Source organism: Phoenix dactylifera, chromosome 12 (assembly GCF_051530095.1).
Source record: "Phoenix dactylifera cultivar Ajwa chromosome 12, Ajwa_hap1_PhDact_Kaust_v1.1, whole genome shotgun sequence".
In the NCBI taxonomy this organism is placed as follows: domain Eukaryota; kingdom Viridiplantae; phylum Streptophyta; class Magnoliopsida; order Arecales; family Arecaceae; genus Phoenix; species Phoenix dactylifera.
In genome coordinates this window covers 3,850,240-3,869,785 of record NC_143201.1, presented here as the reverse complement: position 1 = coordinate 3,869,785, position 19,546 = coordinate 3,850,240, and the positions used below count along the sequence as shown (strand labels likewise).

General features: G+C 37.8%; 1 protein-coding gene across 2 annotated transcripts; it reads right to left on the bottom strand.

Annotated features, from left to right (window-relative positions):
- Positions 1-731: 731 nt before the first annotated feature.
- Positions 732-19,091, bottom strand: LOC103713830 (uncharacterized). Of its 2 annotated transcripts, XR_015972112.2 has the most exons (8): positions 18,631-19,091; positions 10,948-11,095; positions 8,985-9,176; positions 3,260-3,388; positions 2,381-2,550; positions 2,162-2,292; positions 1,824-1,916; positions 732-1,110 (listed from the first exon to the last, which is right to left on the bottom strand). XR_015972112.2 is itself a non-coding variant. In XM_088708818.2 (7 exons), the coding sequence occupies exons 1-7, from the start codon at positions 18,848-18,850 to the stop codon at positions 1,033-1,035; spliced, it is 1,068 nt and encodes a 355-aa protein (XP_088564944.2). In that variant the 5' UTR covers positions 18,851-19,091; the 3' UTR covers positions 732-1,032. The 2 variants fall into 2 exon arrangements, 1 of the variants encoding a protein (XP_088564944.2); XM_088708818.2 differs by lacking the exon at positions 1,824-1,916.
- Positions 19,092-19,546: the final 455 nt, after the last annotated feature.

Sequence of the window (19,546 nt, the reverse complement as noted above, 5' to 3'; positions counted from 1 at the left end):
GATATATAAAGTGATATATGCTTCCACATCGAGGCCATCAGCGGACCTCACTTATCACACACCCAGTTTATACTTCTGTGGGATGATAGCAACTCCAAGGGTCACCATTAATGTAAACCCACAAGCTACAAAAGGTTGTCACAGAATTCCACAAGCACTATTCATATCAGGATATCATTGTTTGACAGCAAGGCTAGTCTTGCAGGTATCTGCTAGTCTGGATGGGTTTAAGGATGTTAATCCAGCAAGTTTAGCACAAAATTTTGTTATGCACAGTTTTAGAGCATCAACTTCTGTAATACAGTGCAATTATGAGATATCAACATCAAACAATCCAAGTGATAGCAGTGCAGGTCATTTCATCATCCTTCAAACTATATGGCCCCAGCTTGAAGGAAAGTGGTCTAGCAGGTTAGTTTTATTGCAGACTTCAGATGATATTTCATGGCATAGAGGGATATGATTAAGATTGTGGTATGCCTGCAATAAGGGGAGGATTTATTACAGCCAAGCAGTAGTAGCAGCAGCAAGGAAAGAGTATGTTGCCTTTGTCCCAAGGATTAGTTGTAAAAGGAACATAAGGAAACATGATTAGCCACACAAATTTTTTGCATTTGCATTATTAGTTATATGTTGCTCAAGTTAAGAAATAATTAAAATAATGCATAGCATAATGAAGGGTTGCATTCTAGATCAATATGAAGACTGACCAAAACAACAAGAGAAAAAAATTGAGAACCCCATGACCTTTCCATTCCACTTCTCCGCCATTTACATTGTACACCCCGAAACTTTGCAGAAGCTAATACAAGCCTTGAATTGATAAAAAGAGAGAGAAAGAAAAAACAGAAATTGCATGCGTTGACTATAAAATTCAGTTATGAGGTCACACAACTGCTGAAAGCTTTAACGCCGACAGAGCTGCTAGTGACAGTTGAGCAATATTCCTGTTTATCTTTCTTTCAGCTTCGATGTTTAAATGTGTTGCTGTAAGTAAACACCTTCATCGATATTCAGACAACTTTAATCAGATCAGCTTCCATGATCACCTTTAAATTCTTTCATGAAATGATTCCAAGCCAGCAATGCTGCTCCAACAGCCGGTTCCACCTGCAGTTGAGAGTTGAGTGCTCAAAGGGGCAAAAAGAATAAACAACAATAATAAAAAATAATAACTGAAAGATCACACAATCAGCCATTGCATAAAAGTATCATGGTAAGAACTGTAAAAATTGGGAACCACAAGAGACGGATGAGAAAATTTATGAACCCATATATCATTGAAACAAGGTCCTTCATGCCATCTGGTTCAACATGTTAAAGAAAATGCAACTCCATATGGAACAAGAGATTCTCTCACATCAGTGATGCAACGAATTCAGCTACTCCTTTGCTGTAGCCAATCATCTTGGCATGAGACAGATGGTGTTCAGAAGCATGGTGCTCAACAAGAATTCCAGAGTAAAGGAAGTATTTACATATTTTAGTTTACAAAATAGGATGTATTAATATACTAAATTGCAAGAAATAGATAATTAGCCAAATGGTTATGGTGTCATTAAGTAGTCTGACCATGGAAAAGCTGATAATTCCACAAGAAGGGGAAGTAAGCGTTGATTTAATTTCTACAAATACAAACAGCTATGAAAAGATTGCCGGTTACTAGAACTCCACCTAGTCTTTATCGCTCGGTAAATGTTCACCAAAATTCTCTAACCATCTTGTCAAATTCCATGGTTTTGAATCGTAACCATATGTTCCTTTTCTAAAACCTTCATCAGTACAAATAAATGTAACAAGATTTTTGAATGCTAGAACTCCACCTTGGGTGCGTTTGGTTTGTGACTGGAATTGGAATTAGAATGGACTGGAATGGAAATCGGAATAGCCATATTCCCTGCACATTTGGTTCACGGCTGGAATAGAAATTGAGCAGAAAATCAATTAAATAGAGGGGTATTTTTGGAAAATCAATTAAACCACACCCAATATAAGAAGTAGAAATAGTATGGATAAAGGCTCACACATGCTGATTTATCTAACTCATGGAGAAAAATAATCTCACAGAAGTATAAAAAAAAAAAAATCTTATAGTCATAGACACCATCGAGTACCACCATTTCTACCTCTGCATAAAAGTATGAATTGGAGATTTACACACCTTAGGTCGAATAGGATGAGCACCAGGGCAGACCTTGGAGATGCAGTTTATGACTTCCTTCCCAATATCCCACCCCTTGTTAGCTTCAAGAACACCTCCAACCATAACAAGTGGGAAAGGATCCTTTCCATCTGCAGCTAAAAGCGCCAATTAAAATCCCAACGCTTGTAAGAAACCAGAATGAGTAAAAACTTTCTGGATTATCATAGTTTACTGCACCTTCTCCACACAATCTTAGTCTTCGGACAACAGCTATGACACTATCAACCAATTCTTGAACTGCGACATATAATACTTTGTTTGCAACTTCATCACCATCTTCAGCTGAAGATACTACTACCGGAACAAGTGCAGCAATACGAGCCCAAGAGGGATCAGCATAGGTCCAGCTACACCACATAAAATGAAAATGTAAATGCTTGTCTGTGAGCTTAATTTTCTAGCTTACCATACCCATGGAACTGAATAGCTGGAAAACATCTGTAGCATGCCATGTGGTTGCTAATCATAAATACAAAGCCTTATTTTTGCAAGGCTTTCATCCTTCAACAAGAACTGATATTCTAAAATGTATTCATGTGCATGGTATATCTGAAGATACAAAAGAATGAACTCATAGACAGAAATATGTAGAATGACAGAAAGACATTGAAATAAGAAAGCATTTAACAAGATTTTGAAAATAATGTTAAGGTTGACAATCCTTTGTAAAAATTTCTAGGACAGCCACTATAAGAAATCAAGTCAAGGGGTAAAACGAACAATCCAGACCAACCAAGTAACATTATCCTTCTATAACTGATAGCCAGATATGCAGCTGTCAACAACCTGAAGGCCTGCAAATGAATTTTGCATGGTCCATCAGATAACTTGATGCACAAGTTTCTGATCCTCTATACAAGGATATTTTTCTATTACAAATTGAAAAAAAAAATGTTTTGGATAATAGTTTGGTAGTCACAGGTTCAGCATGCCACAAGAAAACCTGAAAAAGTAAATAACAATACTCCACAGAATTGTAAAAAAAATTATGTTCCAACTTATCAATCTGCAAAAGAGTGAATCCATGCATCAATTATGTGGAAGGATGCAAAGTACCCAATCAGTTCATCTGGTGAAGAAAGCCCAAGTATGTTGAGAATGTTTTCTGTTAGTTTTGTTTGCGGACCACGACCATCATGTGCCCTAATCACTGCAGTCAATGCCTGTGCAGCAATTCCATACCCACTGCATAAAGTACAGATCTAGTCACCGACATTTTTGTTGCAATTAAAAAGCATAAAAGACGGTATTCCTCAAAAGAGCAAAGAAATATAAGAGTGAAATAAGATTCACACATTCCATTCTACATCCATGACACCAATCATCCAAAGAAAAGAGATGACATTGTTCGCCAACAAAGGCATTCTAGCATGTACATGTATATGCTAGCACATGCACGCATGTACATCTGATGACTTGATGACTAGAACATAACACGTATTCAATAAATAAGATCAGGCTTCTAGATATGTGTGTGCAGTTACTCATATGTAATAAGCCATTTAAAGATCAGACTATATCATCTAAATATGCACAAATCATTTTCAAATTTAATTTCAAAAGCCACTGGCTTTTTTCATGAGCTAGTCAATGATAAAGCAAAGAACAACACTCTCTTCCTTTCCCTGTATATCTTCCTTATCAATTATCCTTTCCTTTCATAGGATTTTTTTTCCCAATGCTTTCTCCCCTCTCATGATTTTCCTTGAATTTTTCAGAATTACTTTGCAGACCTACATACCTACAAGGACAGGATTATGGTTTTGGTTCGGTAATGCAATTGGTATATTCTCATTCCAATAGCATGCATGCCAGCATGTATCATACAGCTCACATATCATTCTTGGATGGCATTGTAATCTTGCTCCAGTTGATGAAGAGATAAAGAGGGCAGTTTTGGAGTTTCTTGAGAATTTTGGAAGGAAACAACCAACGCATTTCCAAATATGAACGCATTCCCCTAAAAAGTTGTTAAGATCTGAGAATACTGTCATATCTTTTTTTAGCTACCACTTTCCACCAAGGAGACATAGTGTATTGATTAAAGGAACATGCAGAAATTGTTAGCGTTTCTACAAGTAATGATACACCTAGACTATTATCTGGTAGGCAAAGCTCGATTTTGGCGATAGCAACCTTTGAGATGCTATGCAGGCGATCTGCATTGCCTTCTCCAGTCCAATCATGACCAAAACATCAAATGACCTGGAGCGTTACATGACAAAGAACAGGCTCACATAGGCGACTAGCTGTTTAACAGTTTGAGTATAAACACAATGCGGAACAACTGTTGCAAGTGCATTTGTAGTTATTGCACTTTATTGTTCTCCACTAGCTCAAAGATAACCGCATCAATAGTCGGGTGATGGTGGGTATTGCACCATGAAGATATGAGACAGTCTTGCGACTCCTACAAACTCCAATCAGCAGTTCAATTTCCACATGTTATATTATGTTAATAAAGTAGCAGAAGTTATTGCGATCAGTAGACTAGATCAACCATCCTGCAAGTCTTGCAAAAGTACCTCACATGCATTATTTTTTATTCATCTAACAGAAGTTTAGTACCCACCAAAATTAAAGTGGACATGTGACAAGTTATTACAAGACACAATACAACAGATGAAGATGGACTTTACGGAAAAGATACATGAGAAAATAAGTTGATCTCAATCCGACTTATATAAAACTAAAGATATCTTACAAAAGCTATCAACAGGAAAAAGGTCCCAAATGATGGAAAGTACTTCAAACCAAGAATTGCTGAACCGGTACCAGGTGTCATACCGGTCGGCGATTAGTCCGGCTCGGTACCGGGCCCGTACCAAGAAAAACCAACCGGAGCCGGAGAAGGAGAAGAGAAACAGAGAGCGAGCGGGGGCGGGAGGGAGAAGGAGAGGCCGCAGACGCCTGCGGAGGGCCGCAGGGGGCGGCAGAGGCGGCGGAGGCCAAGGCCACAAAAAAAAATTTAAATTTTTTTAAGTGAAACCAGCAAATCACTTGATGAAATTTAAAGTGGATATGTGACAAGTTATTACAAGACACAATACAACAGATGAAGATGGACCTTACGGACAAGATACATGAGAAAATAAGTTGATCTCAGTCCAACTTATACAGAACTAAAGATATCTTACAAAAGCTATCAGCAGGAAAAAGGTCCCAAATGATGGAAAGTACTTCAAAGTTCAAACCAAGAATTGCCGAACTGGTATTGGGTGTCGTACCTGTCGGTGATCGGTTTGGCTCGGTACCAGGCCTGTACCAAGAAAAACCAACCGGAGCCAGAGAAGGAGAAGAGAAATAGAAAGTGAGCGGGGGAGGGAGGGAGGAGAGGCCGCGGGCGCCTGCGAGGGGCCGGCGGAGGCCGTGGGGGGGCTGCGGGGGCGTAGCGGAGGCCGAGGCTACAAAAAAAAATGGAGATTTTTAAGTGAAGTCGGCAAATCACTTGCCGATTTCATTTAAATTTTTTTAATTTTTTAATTTCGGAATTTTTAAGTGAAGTGGGTAAGCAATTTGCCGACTTCACTTAAAAATTTCCAAATTTTTTTCCGCGGTCGCGGCCCCGGCCTCCGCCGCGCCCCAGCGGCCTCTGCCCGATCCCCTCTCCGCAGCCCTCCGCAAGTGTCCACGGCCGCTTATTCTCCCTCCCTCCCCGCTCGCTTTCTCTTTCTCTTCGTCTCCTCTAACTCCGGTAGCGAACCGGTTTCAAAGCTGCAACCGTACCGGTAGGCCAAGATGGTGTTCCAGATTTTCTGAAAATATAAAAAATTGGTGTCTGCTTGTTCAAATTGGTTGGGTTAGGCTTGTTCAATGTGGCCTTAAACGATCAAGCATACTCCAATGCCTTGGTAGAAATAAACTCACCCTCAAGTATGACAAATTCCTCTATGTCTACATCTAGTAGATAAATGGTGGTTCATGATAAAGTTGCACCATTTTCTGCTGGTTACAGCACTTCAAATACAGTAGCATCATTAGAACTTAATGATGACTGGAAGCTTACAATTGAAATGATCCTAGAAGACTATCAAAATTGCCATTGCTAACGCATGTAGAGGCAAGGTATCATTGTAATTGGCCTAGTTCCTAACATATGATCTCCTTGCTTGAGGTATTTCTACTAGGTGACTTTCATATTGCTCTCTTATGCTTATATATCCTCTTAGTTGGCATTCTGCTGATGCTTAAGTCTCTACCATGTAGGTTACCATGTGTTATATTATTATCAAAAAAAAAATGGCATTTTGCACTATAAAATAATATAAAATATGATATACCTTTAATTTTAATTCATATTCAAAAAACTGTTTCGGTATGAAGCCATTGAAGCTCCAAAACAGTATACTCTACAGAAGATTTCTGTTTAATTTTCTTGACTTATTTTGTTTTCCTTTATTTTTTTCTATTTTTTGCATTTTTTTTGTTCTAATTATATATCTTTCTGAAACAAGAACTCATTTCTCCTGGACTAAATGAAATCAGGAACCAAATATTTCAACCTTGCCATCACTCTAAGTGGAAAAGTGCAGAGGTAAGATACCAAACAAACATTCAATATTATAGAGGAACCATCTGGTGATGTGACCATATATAGGTTCCAATAAGGTCGATAACCAAGCCAATCCATGAGAACAAAAGGTGATGGACAAAATAGCATCATGCCTAACCAAAATAAGCTATATGCCACAGTACATGTTGTCAGTAAGTGTGGTGGAACAAAGATTGGGAAAAAAATGAACTATATGAATTAACATGCTTTGTATCATACTCCCACTGATGATGTTATTTTTTTGCTTAAATATCATGAAAAGATCAAGAAGAATCTAAATTATATACACATCTCAACTTGGAGTAGCATATAATAAGAGTATGATAAACGGTCAGAATGCCAACTAAGAGGATATATAAAAGCATAAGCAATAAGCATAAGAGAGCAATGACAATTTTGAGCATTAGTTCAGGGAAAATAGAGCTAGTTACCAATCATTGTGGACCTACACCATGTGCCTACATTGTAAATCTATCTTCTTAGTTCTTACACAGGTCATGTGTGAACTGATAAATGATATTCTAGAGCAGGCTCCATTTGCATATTTTTACAAGACAACAGCTGGATGCTTAACTATTGCTGAAAAAGGCAGGTGGATGCTTAACTAAATGATTTAGAATAGCTTTCCAGGAGAAGTGTCTAAGTATTAGTTGAACTAACAATATGAGGACCTAGTGATTACAGATAGCCCAGGGATGCTATAAAGTGATTACTTGTTACATCTCTTATGTGAAAGGATAAAAGAAATGGAATGTACTTCCACTATAGCCAGATCAAGATGGATTAAGTGGAAAATGTGATTCTAAAGTGTTCTGCGATCACTGCTTGCCAGCTAAATTTCAGAGTAATGTCAATAAGGTTGATAAAGTCATCAAAGTTAGAAAATTGGTAATATAGTAAACACAAATACAAGATGAGCATTGTAAAGTAAGAAAGTTGATAACTTGATGTCGTGAGGCTCGGGGGATTCATGTGATAGATTGAGCACATCAAAGAAAACTTAGGGGTTACACCAATAACGACAAGATGATGATGAACCAATCTTGACCATGTGGTCATGTTGCCATGCAGACCAATGGAGACCTTGGCAAAAAAAGGTGCTCCAATTTATCCTGAAGGGTCCAGAAAAGTCTGAGAATAGCCTAAAAAGGCCTAGATAGAAGTTGCAAGAAAATCTTCAGACACTTTTTGTTGACTGATTATAAGATTTAAGTAGTGAATAGGTAGGATATAACTTATTGGTAATGGTTGAACTGATGAAAAAAATGTCATTATACAAGAAGGAAACCTATCTAAATGCACTTTTTGAAAACCCTTTCTCAGTTTCTAGAGATTGTGGAAACTAAAAAAAAAAATCTAGATTTCATTTTTTATTTTTTTTGAAAACAGAAACCACCCATGGTCACCACCACCACCTCTGTCATCACTGTCGCCACCAACCTGGCAGCCCTCGCAGCTGCCCTCTGGCCACTGCCAGCCCAGCCAAATACAGCCCAAGTGACTGCCAAACAAGTTTTAGGCTTCCATGTTCAAAAAACAAAAAAAGAAAGAAAGTGGCTTAGTTTTCATGAAAATTGAAACCTGAAAACTACAAGTGATGCCAAACACAACCAAAGTTTTCTGAGAAATTATGTATCATGATTTACACATGGTCACATTTTATAGGTACCAAATCTAATTGTTACAACAAGGACCAGGTAATCATTATTTTTAATCAGAACTTGGTTTAAGCATCTACTAGTAAAATGGTGAAACTGAGAAATAGAAACATGACAAGATGCACCATAATATCAAGATTGTAGAGGAAGAAGAATTAACAATGGCCAATAATCTTTAATAATCGAAAAACCCTTCTAGGTCTGGAAACCTTTCATATCTGACTTTACATGAAACAACTCACATTGAAAATACTCAGCTGTATGCTTCATCAACCCAGTAATGTATCAAAGATTATTTTATACTACTAAGATTTTATTCCTTCAGGCAGAAAATAAGCAGTATCAAGCTCATTAAAATCCAATTCCACATACTATCCAAATTCAAATCTTTTATAATGTAGAATAAATCTACTATTAGAATATGCATAGCATATTATTACTGTTCAAACCAAAAACTGTCAGAGCAGCCATAGAAGCTGGATCATCCTGAGCACCTTTGACACATACAATTTAATTTGACTCACCAGATAATCATAAACTGTTTTAGGATAAAAAAGAATCAGAAATAAACCTTCCCCAATCCCCCAAGACTGGTCCTGCACCAGCAGCTCGGGCTTCTCTTCCATCTTCAGTGAACCCATAAGCAATGGTGCCTGTACCTGCAATCAGTACACAGCCATGGAGCTTTCCCATTGTACCACTAGCCAGTGCTGCCACGGAATCATTTGCCACGTAGAACTTCACATGGCTTGGAAATATATCTCTGGTAGAAGGACAGCAAAACTTAGATGTAATAAAATTTTCAATCCCCAAGTCATTTGAAAGGTGCAGCAAGGCATGGCTAAATAACATTTCTGAAAAAAATAAAAAATGCTAGAATTTAAACAATGAAAAAGTTAGGATATGTCAAAAGATGCAAGTGGTTATAGATAGATTTATTGACAGCGGAGGATTCTCAATCATCTTTTAGTTACCAAGATGATGCAAACAGTAAAAACCAGCCCACTCCCAACAGTGAACAAAAACCAATACAAATACAATGCTATCCCACACCAAATGATCTTCTATTATTGCCCTTTAATTTGTAGACAGATACGTATGAAAAAGAACGAATAATGTTGAATGAGGTATTCAGCCAGTGTAGTCACTGTAGTGAAAGACCTGCAAATCAGGCAGCACATCAGGAAGGAAAAGGAGGAGGAGGAGAAGGGGGCACGCACGTGCGAGGGGGGAAGGGAGGGATGGGCAACATATGCATTTTTGGCACTGTAGATTTCTTGCAATCTTTTATACATATTATCTTTAATTGGGCATGTAGTTGTAGCATCTAGCGATTGCTGCTCCAATTTAACAACTGCTTAGTTTGTTACGAGTTATCTAGTAATCTGGCTACAATTAATAACTATATAATCTGTATAATCACAATATCACATAGACTTAGCTGTGTTTTATACAGAATATTGATTTTTAATCTCGAAAAGGAAAAATATATTAGGATTTTGTTTGAAAATGTGAATGCAATGTTTTAAAGACAGGGATAAGTAGCTGCATTATAATAGATCAATGCTTCACTTGTTCCCCTAAATTATCAAAAGGAGTAAATTTCAAGGATTGGCAACTCAAGCCAGTAAAAGACTAACAAAAGTAAGCCAGCTCAACAACCATAACCAAATTCTATAATCATTTTTTTGTAAATCCAAAGGGTGAAAATATAGAGACTTGTAATAAGGTCAAGAATCCAAATGAATCTCCACAAGCATGCAAACTGCAGGATAAGTGGTCCTCAAGTACTTGTAGAAAACTGAAAGCCATTGTCATACGAACGGAAATATGTTTTTCCAACATCTTTAGTTACTTTCACAAAGTTTAATAAAAAAAACCATCAACATATTTAATTCCATCCTTGTATTAGATAAAATTCCATGAATGGATATTCAAAGTCCACTTACAAAGTTAGATTTCCAAATATGATATTTTTTTTCAGTATTCCTCAAAATGTTGGCTAGCAAATGTTTCAAAAGTTATAAAACCCCAACTGTCACGAATATCCTTTGTCATCTGAAAGTTAAATTTCCATTCAGAAAAATGTGTTCCTTACAAATATGATTAGCAAATGTACGACCTCAGATAAAAAAAAATTGAAAGTAGGCAAAAGTTATTTAATAAGTTTATAGAAAGAAGATTTATTTAACACTCTTCAGTCTGGTTGTCCGATACTTTGACTTGGTAAAGCAATTTATTAAACAACTATGATAACAATTTAACTAAAGCAACATTGAGAATGGACCTACTCTGGCAGCAGGGAGGAAATTATCATAAAATAGAGAGCAGAACTATAAATCCCCTCATATAACTGAAAGTAGCATTTTTATTTAAAAGAATATGCAACATAGTAAATTTTGATGTCTTAGTTTTCGAAAGCCATCCCGTTGGAATGGAGAAGGCAAAAATTTTACAAGAATCTAGGACCGCAAAAGAATTAAAGGATTTAATTTTAAACAGTTCTGTCGCTTCCCAGAAGTTAAGGGACAGACCTTAGCCAATCCAGTATTCTCTGTTGATCTGTAGGATGATTTACACCAGATACAGCTAAGCAAACTGCCTGAACAGCTGCACGACTAGAGCAAGCCTTTGAAAGGGCTTCAGCCATAACCTCCTCTAGGGTCTTCCTAGCTGCAGTTTCTGCAGAACTCAAAATAAATACAACCCTTTCAATGTTCATCAGTTTAACAATAAAATTTATTAACTCAAGGTCAGATTCTTTACATATATAGACATTATTCTGCCAATTGTGTGGCTAAACTAAAAAGTATAAGAAATTTAAATCGGTTAATTAGATGATATTAGCAGTTCACTACTATGCTATCAAAAACTGAAAAGAATCATCAAAGCACGCAAAATATTTATCTTCAGACATTTATTATGAACTGTTAGATATTTTTTCCATAACCATTAAGCAAGATAAATTAAATCATCATATTAAGTTTAACTTTGTGAATCTGACTCTTCTTAAAATCTTCTGATCAAATGTATTTCCCTCACAATAAAAGATAAACAGGATTAAACTTGCAGTTTTAAAACAAGTTAACTGAGAGAGAATTCAGGACCTTCAAGAGCATTTAAGCATCAACAGCTGAACAACATTTGCTAAAGTTGTGAGAGGAGGTTGTGTGCGTGATGGGAGGGGGCGGGTGCTCTTTCAGATCTATTGCACAACTTTCCATTATACTGTTTACAATACCTAAGGGCACATTAGAATAAGAAGGAAGCCACCTACACAAGTTTGTAGGATTTAATTGTTCTCCAAAAGTAAGGCCCAATCACTAACGAGTCACCTCCCACACATCCACTAATTATATTCTTCTATCAAATTGTAACTCCAAGCACCATCAAACAAACGGAAAATTGTCAAGTTTGAATCATGCAACCATATAAACAACCAAATTTTGTCCTCTCTCTTCCCTTAGTCAACCTAATTACCACCTTCTTTAGTACTCCTCTAGCTATAAAGACAAACAACAAACATGGCATAGCCAAAAGGCGCCTAAATTGCAAAATCTGTCAATAACCATGAACTTGTGTCGGAATAATATGATATCCAATTCCAGGTGATGTATAATGTATATGGTGACATCAACCACACATCAGACAGTTCATAAGCAACCAACTTTGTGATGTAGTACAGATCTTTTAATGCCCCAGCCACCATACTAGATGATGCATTCAATGCCTACTGCCATGCATCAGACTATTCAAAGTGTAATTTAGTTGATTTGAGTTAAATTTCTCTATGTAGAAATTCAAATTTGAGTCAAATACTAACAGCACCATCAAGTCCTAGCCATTGCAAAGGCCCCTAGAAGCCATAAATACCATATATTCTCTATATAATTTATCATCATGACTAATGGAGCTTTAAATTTCTTCTTAAATTCACTTGTGTCATGTGACATTGTGTGAGAAGCTGTGGTTCGCGGCTATGGTTCAGAAGAAGATACATGTGAGGCCATGATATTTCAAATTTTCCACTGAGGTCCTATGAAGACCAAAGGTAAAGCAAGAATGGCGCGACCTCTTTCTTTATCCTACTACCTACACTGTTTTACATGAACCCCTTAAAGGTCAATTATTTAGCTTCCGCAGCCATTGTTTTATTTTGCTTTCACTTGGTTATAAGCTCTTCTCAATGAAATCTTTGATTATGCTGCAACAAGGGGGCTCTCATCTCGTACTTGAATCAAAATGCTTGTGACGATTAAACTTTTCCTATCTTATTATATCACAGAAAAATACTCCTCCATATCCCTTTTGCAGCTTACTTATTCATTCTCTTATTGGTATCGGAACATTAAATACTTTCTTCAAATTTATAGGAATTTGTAGAGCCCAGTAACAAGAAGACCTCTTTTTGAGCTGCTGATAGAGTAAGAAGAGGACATCTAAAAAAATATTCCAACAACCAAGAGAAAGAGAGAGATTACAAGAATATGAGAAGTAAATGGTTCAAAAGGATTCTTATAACCAAGCAAGCAGTGAGAGATCCACAATATCAATAGAAATAAAAGAATAGTTGCAAAAATAAAAGATAAAAATCATCCACCTTGATTAAGATTTTCTAAGCAAGGATTGGCAAGCCGGACTGAACCGTCCAGTTCGGACCGTACGGAGCCGACCTAGTGAGAAACTGGGTTGGTTCGGCCTATGGAGTTGGTTCCGACCCCAAACCAACCTGAATCGGCCGAAAAAGGTCCAAACCGGACCATACTAGTCAGAACCGGCTTGGAACCGGCCGGAACCGGCTTGAAACTGGCCGGAACCATTCAAACTCGATGTGAACCGGACGATCCGGTTCTGAACCAAACCCTCTCAACTAACCTTTCTATGCTGATAAAATGATGTTGGGAAGGCCCGAGAAGATTTTTCCAACATTATTTGTAAGCGACGGAGAGCTTTCCGCCTTTCCCAACATCCTCACGATGAAAATCACACCGATTCAGCACTTCAGAAGAAAAATCCAAGTCTAAATAAGGTGTGCTTTCTCTTTCCAATCTCATTCCCTCATTTTTTGGGAGGACTTGAAAAAAATAGCTCAAAAATTGCAAAATAAGATAAAATCATGCCAAAATTTTGGATTTGGGCTTGATTTTATTATATGTTGCAGATCTATGGATGATCTAGATGATGACATAAAAATTTTAATTTTTAAATTATATATAATTTTAAAAAATTAATAATATACTTTTAAATTAAAAAATAAAAATATATATATAGAAAATAAAAATAAATAAAAAATAAAATCAGAAGCGTATTTAGGAGCATGCAAGCTACTCTACAACAAAATTTGGTGTCCATTTATTCAAGTGTTGATGCGATCATGTGCACGAAAAAAAATGAAAAATAAGTAGCATTTGATGCATGTCCACAGGCTTAGAAAAATATATGTAACATCTACTGTTGACTTTTATATAGATCTGAGTTAAAATTAATTTTTTAAAATATTAATATTGTAAAAATTATTTTTAAATTTAAAAAAAATTAAAAATATATAAATAATATCAAAAATTATAAAAAATTAGTAGTACGTATTACATAATTCAAAATTAATTTTTGAATTAGAAAACATATTTTTCTGAATTTGTGATATTTAAACATATTTTTAAATTTAAAAATGTTAAAAATATATAAATATATAAATAAATATGAAAATTTATTATTATTTATTAGATAAATGAGATGTACTTTTTGATGTAAAAAAATTATCTTTATCGTAACGAAATTTTGCTATTTTTAAAAAATTGATAAACTGACGTAGTTGATAAATCTGCAGGAATGGAGCCATCAAGAAAAAAAGAGCCAGATCGTGACATTGGTTGGGATCATGAGCAAATGCTCTCAGATTGACATCATTGGAAGTGCAACTAGTGCAATATAGAGTTCAAAAGAGGAGAGGTAACCAGGTTGAAGCAGCGCTTAGCTGATGATTATCCCGACATATCTATGTGTCGGAAATATATACAGAAGATTCGGCAGCTGATGGAGTAGCACTTTGCTGATTTCAGAGCAGCAAAAGAGAAGGTTTCCAAGAAGAGGGCGGAGGTGGACCACCAAGTGGTAGAGCTACCTTCCTATCACTCCAGGGAGTCGGAAAAGGCGTCCGCTCCAGATGACGAGGAGGCACAGGCATAGGGGCTCGATATAGGCCCTCATACTCCAAGTGGAGCTTTGGTTCTGCGAGCAGCAGGGTAGATCTAGAGTTCAGGAGGACCTCCTCAGTCAGAAAGACCGTCAGCAGAGGCGGTGGTCGTATTGCATCTATGCTGGAGGCTTTTAGTAGCAAAAAAAAATCATCCAGAGAATTATACCTTTAGCTGCAATCCATGATTTAGATCCGCATATCTTTTCCAGCAGAGATTCGAAGCAGCAAAGGGTTGACACAATGCTGAAGAAGGATATGTGGTGAGCTATTGGATCCTGGTTCCACTTCAGTTACAGCCCAACAAATATGATGGTCTACCACTCCTATAGGTCTGCCACTTCTGCCATAGAAGCTGTCGGCCCCGGTGTAGATTCTTTAGGCCCAAAGGGCATCTACGGTGAGCTTCTTGACAGAAATAAGAAGTTAGAGAAATGGATTACCTTATACAAGAGCAAGTGGTCCATATATGGATTGATGGTGATGTGTGATGATTGGACTGGTCATGCCAAATGGAGCATTATCAACTTTCTGACATATTGTGATACAAAAACTTTCTTCCATAAGTCAGTTGATGCTTCTGATCAAGTGCACGACGCCACGTACATCCTCAAACTGATGGAGAAGGTGATTGATCAGGTACAAAAGAAGAATGTTGTGCAGGTCATCACTGATAATGAGCTGCAATATAAGATCGTTAGGAAGATCTTGATGGAGCGGCTTTTGGATCTTATGTGTTGCACATTGTATCGACATCATGTTGATTGACATTGCGAGGATTCGTATGGTGCAGCAAACAGTGGAGACAGCCCAAACCATCACCAAGTATATTTATAACCATACATGAGTCCTTTCACTGATGAGAAGCTATGCAGGGAGAGAGATCTTGAGATTAGGAGACACACGGTTTGCTATCAACTACATTGCACTTGATAGCTTTATTGAAGAAAGCAGTTCTACATCAGATGTTTGTCAGTTTCGAATGGCAGAAAAGTAGATATGTAAGCGCCGACACTGAAGGGAGCATTGTCAGGACTTGGTGATGAGCCAAAAAGATATTCTAGCAGCAGACCACTATGATAGTGAAGACTATCAGACCGTTGTATGAAGTGCTTCGGGCCAGATGCCCCCAGATGAGCTTTTTGTATTACATGATAGAGAGAACAAAAATTTAGATAATGGAGGCAGATCCGACGTATGCCCATGAGTACATTGAAATCATTGAGCGGCGGTAGAACTATCAGATGGGTAAGAACTTGCATCTAACAGGTAAGCAAGAACATTGAAAATTAGACTGCTCCTGTAGTTGTACAATTTTACCAAAACAATAACGAACTCTATCCGCAGCATATTACCTAAACCCTCGGTTTCAGCACACCATAGTTGGAATCGATATGGATAACGAACTTCTAGCCGCTCTATGTAATGTGATTTATAAAATGGAGCCTGATCTAGAAGTCATGGCCCTATGTCTAGAAAAAGTAAGTTAACTTAAGTGGCATGTGTAAGTTAATTGGTATCTTCGATTATTAACAAATTACAACACGATTTTTTCGCAGACCAAAATATTTAAAGAGGATACCAACAGCTTTAGAATTTCGGCAGTTGTCGTAAGTAAGAAAAGTATGAACTCAGATATATTACACATCAGGAGGACATTTACCTGACATTAGATGGTTACTAATATGATATTATCTTATATGTAATTTCTTCAATATTTTGCAGTTGAATAGTGGATTCATTTTGGTTTGTCCGCGAAAAATTTTAAGTGGATAGCTATCCGGATTCTCTTTCAGACGGTCTCTTCGAGTGGTTGTAAGCGCAAATAGTGCACTTTCGCCCTCATCCACTGCAAGCAAAGAAATTGTTTGACACAGAAGCGCCTCAACGACTTTGTATATGTTCACTACAATCTGAGGTTGACGCTGAAGTGCATTCAGGAGGAAGTGGAGCTAAAGTACACAGATCCGATTTATAGTGCTTTTGCTGATGATGAGGATGATTCTATAATCGGAAGGCTTGTGGGCCAGTAGCATGAGCCGAAGCTTGATGAGCGAGGATCGCCTCCATGACTGGTCAGTTTTGTAGCTAGCGAGGCTAGAGTCGATGCAGGACAATGGATAGAGAGTAACATTCTATGCATCCTTCCAGCTAATCAGCCACAGCCACAGCCATAGGAGCGTCGATCACCACATGACTCCTTGTTCGAGACATCTTATTAGACATATGATCGAGAGATGCTTACACGAGGCTACTACGCTATCCGGTCAACTCGGTCAGGAGGGCAACATACATCCTCCTAACATAGCCAGGTCAGAGAGGGGGCATGAAGGATAAGCAGACAGCGAGTGGCACGAAGTGCAAGAAGGCGACTAAATTATGGATAGCAAATTCCCATTCAGTTATTGCACCTTAAGATGGGAGATCACTGTTATAATCCTTGCTTATTGCATGACAAATAATCTCTGCAATATCTTCAGGATGTTCGATTCCACATTTTTCAGAAAAGGCAACCAGCCTGAAGACTGGTCTGTTATGTTTTGCAACTACAGTTGATGAATTTTTGATCTGGGATTCTAATTTCCCTCTGATGGCTCACATGATGTTTTATTCTTAGGGAACTGGGCTGTAGAGAAAGTAACCAGGCATTCCAGCCTGTTACTTGTAAATAAAAAGAAAAAGGAAAAAAAGTGATCATCCTGCTTACGGTTTAAACTCCATGTTTTGCCCTTTCCCTTGGATCTTGACCATGTTTGTTGAAGTTTCATTATGGCTATTTTCCTCTTCCACTTGTTTCTCAAGATAGCAATAGTTCCCTTTCATCAGCCTAAAAATTATATATAAAAAAAAAAGAAAGAAAACTCAACTATATTTCAAATGATTGGACAGAAGCATTGTGATTTAATCTAGTTTCACCATATTGCTCCATACAAACGAAATATTATCAGGTATTGCTAAAGAAGGATGCAAGGTAAAATGCAATAGGAAGGTAAAAAGAGTAGGGCCTTATTTCCTTCCTCCACCTTAAGATCAATGTTATGCAGTTGATTTTTAGAACTGAACATGTCCTACTGTTGCAGATGATTATTCGATTCTTTCATACCCAGGTCATATACCAGTTGCATCAGGAATATCCTATTTCAGCAAGTCTTTGCCATATACAGACTTCTCCAACATTTCCAACAATATTAGCATTTACCCTTTGTCCATGATGTTGTGCATCACATAATCAGCTATATGCATTTGGATAATGTTCATCATCCTGAGCTCTAGATCCTCCCAATCTTCATCTCTTACTGTTGCCAACCTTTTGAAATTATTGTACAATGCCTTATGCAGGCCCTATTGAACTGAAAAAAATAATTACTCTTCCTTGCCACATGCCAAAATTCACCTAATCTACAGAACTCCACCTTCAACCCACTAATGGTTGCGAATGTTCTTATAGCCATCACTGGTCTTATCCAAGCCTGATGTTTAATTTAATATCAATCGTGGGTATTTGTATGGATTTCTAAACCCTCATCTCTTTATAGAACAAAGAAGTCCATGTAAAGCCAACTCCTGTCAGAAAACAAAAAAGGCCTTCCAAATGAAGCATAAGCAAGAAAGAAACAAGTAACTGGATCACCATACCTCCCATTTAGCTCCATAAATGACAATGATCATACGATGCAACAATATGGAGAATGAGCTACCCTAAACAGAAGGACAATCCAGCATTCTAAACATGATTTCAAAGAAAGGAAGAAAGCTCATTCTTTTATGAAAAAACAAAAAAATATGAAGAATTGACCAACTTCAGCAAAAATATAAACATATATTCAAACTTCAACAGCAAAGGACAATTATAGATTGCAAATCCACGAAACTTATACAAAAGCACATTAAAAGAGAAGCCTGTATGGAAATAGGCTTCCCAGGACCCAAAGGAGGCGTCTTTCTATGTGGCCATGTAGGTTAAAGATCTACAGAACAAACAGAAAAGAGAAACTGAGAGAGAGAGAGTGACGGCATCGAGTACCTCCGACGGAGTTGTGGTTGGAACAACCGGCGACGGCGCGGGAGAGGATGGGGAGGGATTCGGGGAGTGGCCCAGCGGAGGGCATTGCCGCGACCAGGCAGACGCAGACGGTGGAGGTGGCACCGCCGTCGACGCCGAGGATGACGCCGGCGCTACCGTCTCTGGCCGCAGGCGTCTGGCTCTCGAAGTTCCAAATCTCGCCATTCCGATACCTCTTCATCTGCGCTCCTCCCTCTCGATACGAAACGCAACGATCCCAAAATCTTCTTGTGCTGTTCTCCCTCTTTCTCTTCCTCTCCCCCCTCCGAGACAAGCAGAATTGAAGGGGGGAGAAGGACCGATCACTGATGGATTCGAAGTTGGATCGAGGGCGATGGAGGGCTTGGGAATGGAAATGGGTCAAACGAAAGATGGGGAAGGAAAGCGAGAGGAGAAACAAATCGAAGGGAACCGAGTTAGTTGAGAACTAGTAAAATGACTGAGATTTGGGACTTTCCCTGTGACCGTCCAACGTGGTCCCACGTAACATGGACTTGGTGGGTTCTTCCAAATGAAGAATGAGCTGTATGAAACGCATATCAGCCATGTCGGCCAAAAAAAACCGATGGATTCCAATACACAAAGTCAATATGACTCTAGGGCACCTCCTTTTTTTTTTCTTTTTATTTTTTCGCAACTGAAATCAAAATCAGAATCGAATTTAAAATAGAAATCAAAATGATCTCATCGTGTGACATGTTTGGTTCGTGATCGGAATCGAAATAAAAATTAAATTTTAATATTAGAAGAGAGTAGGAGTTGGATTTTGAAGAATTAGGATATTTTATATTTCTTTCTGAAATTAGAATGGAAATAGAATTCCACCCAACCAAATAACTGAAATGGAAGTCACTCATTCCTATTTCCATTTTAGAGT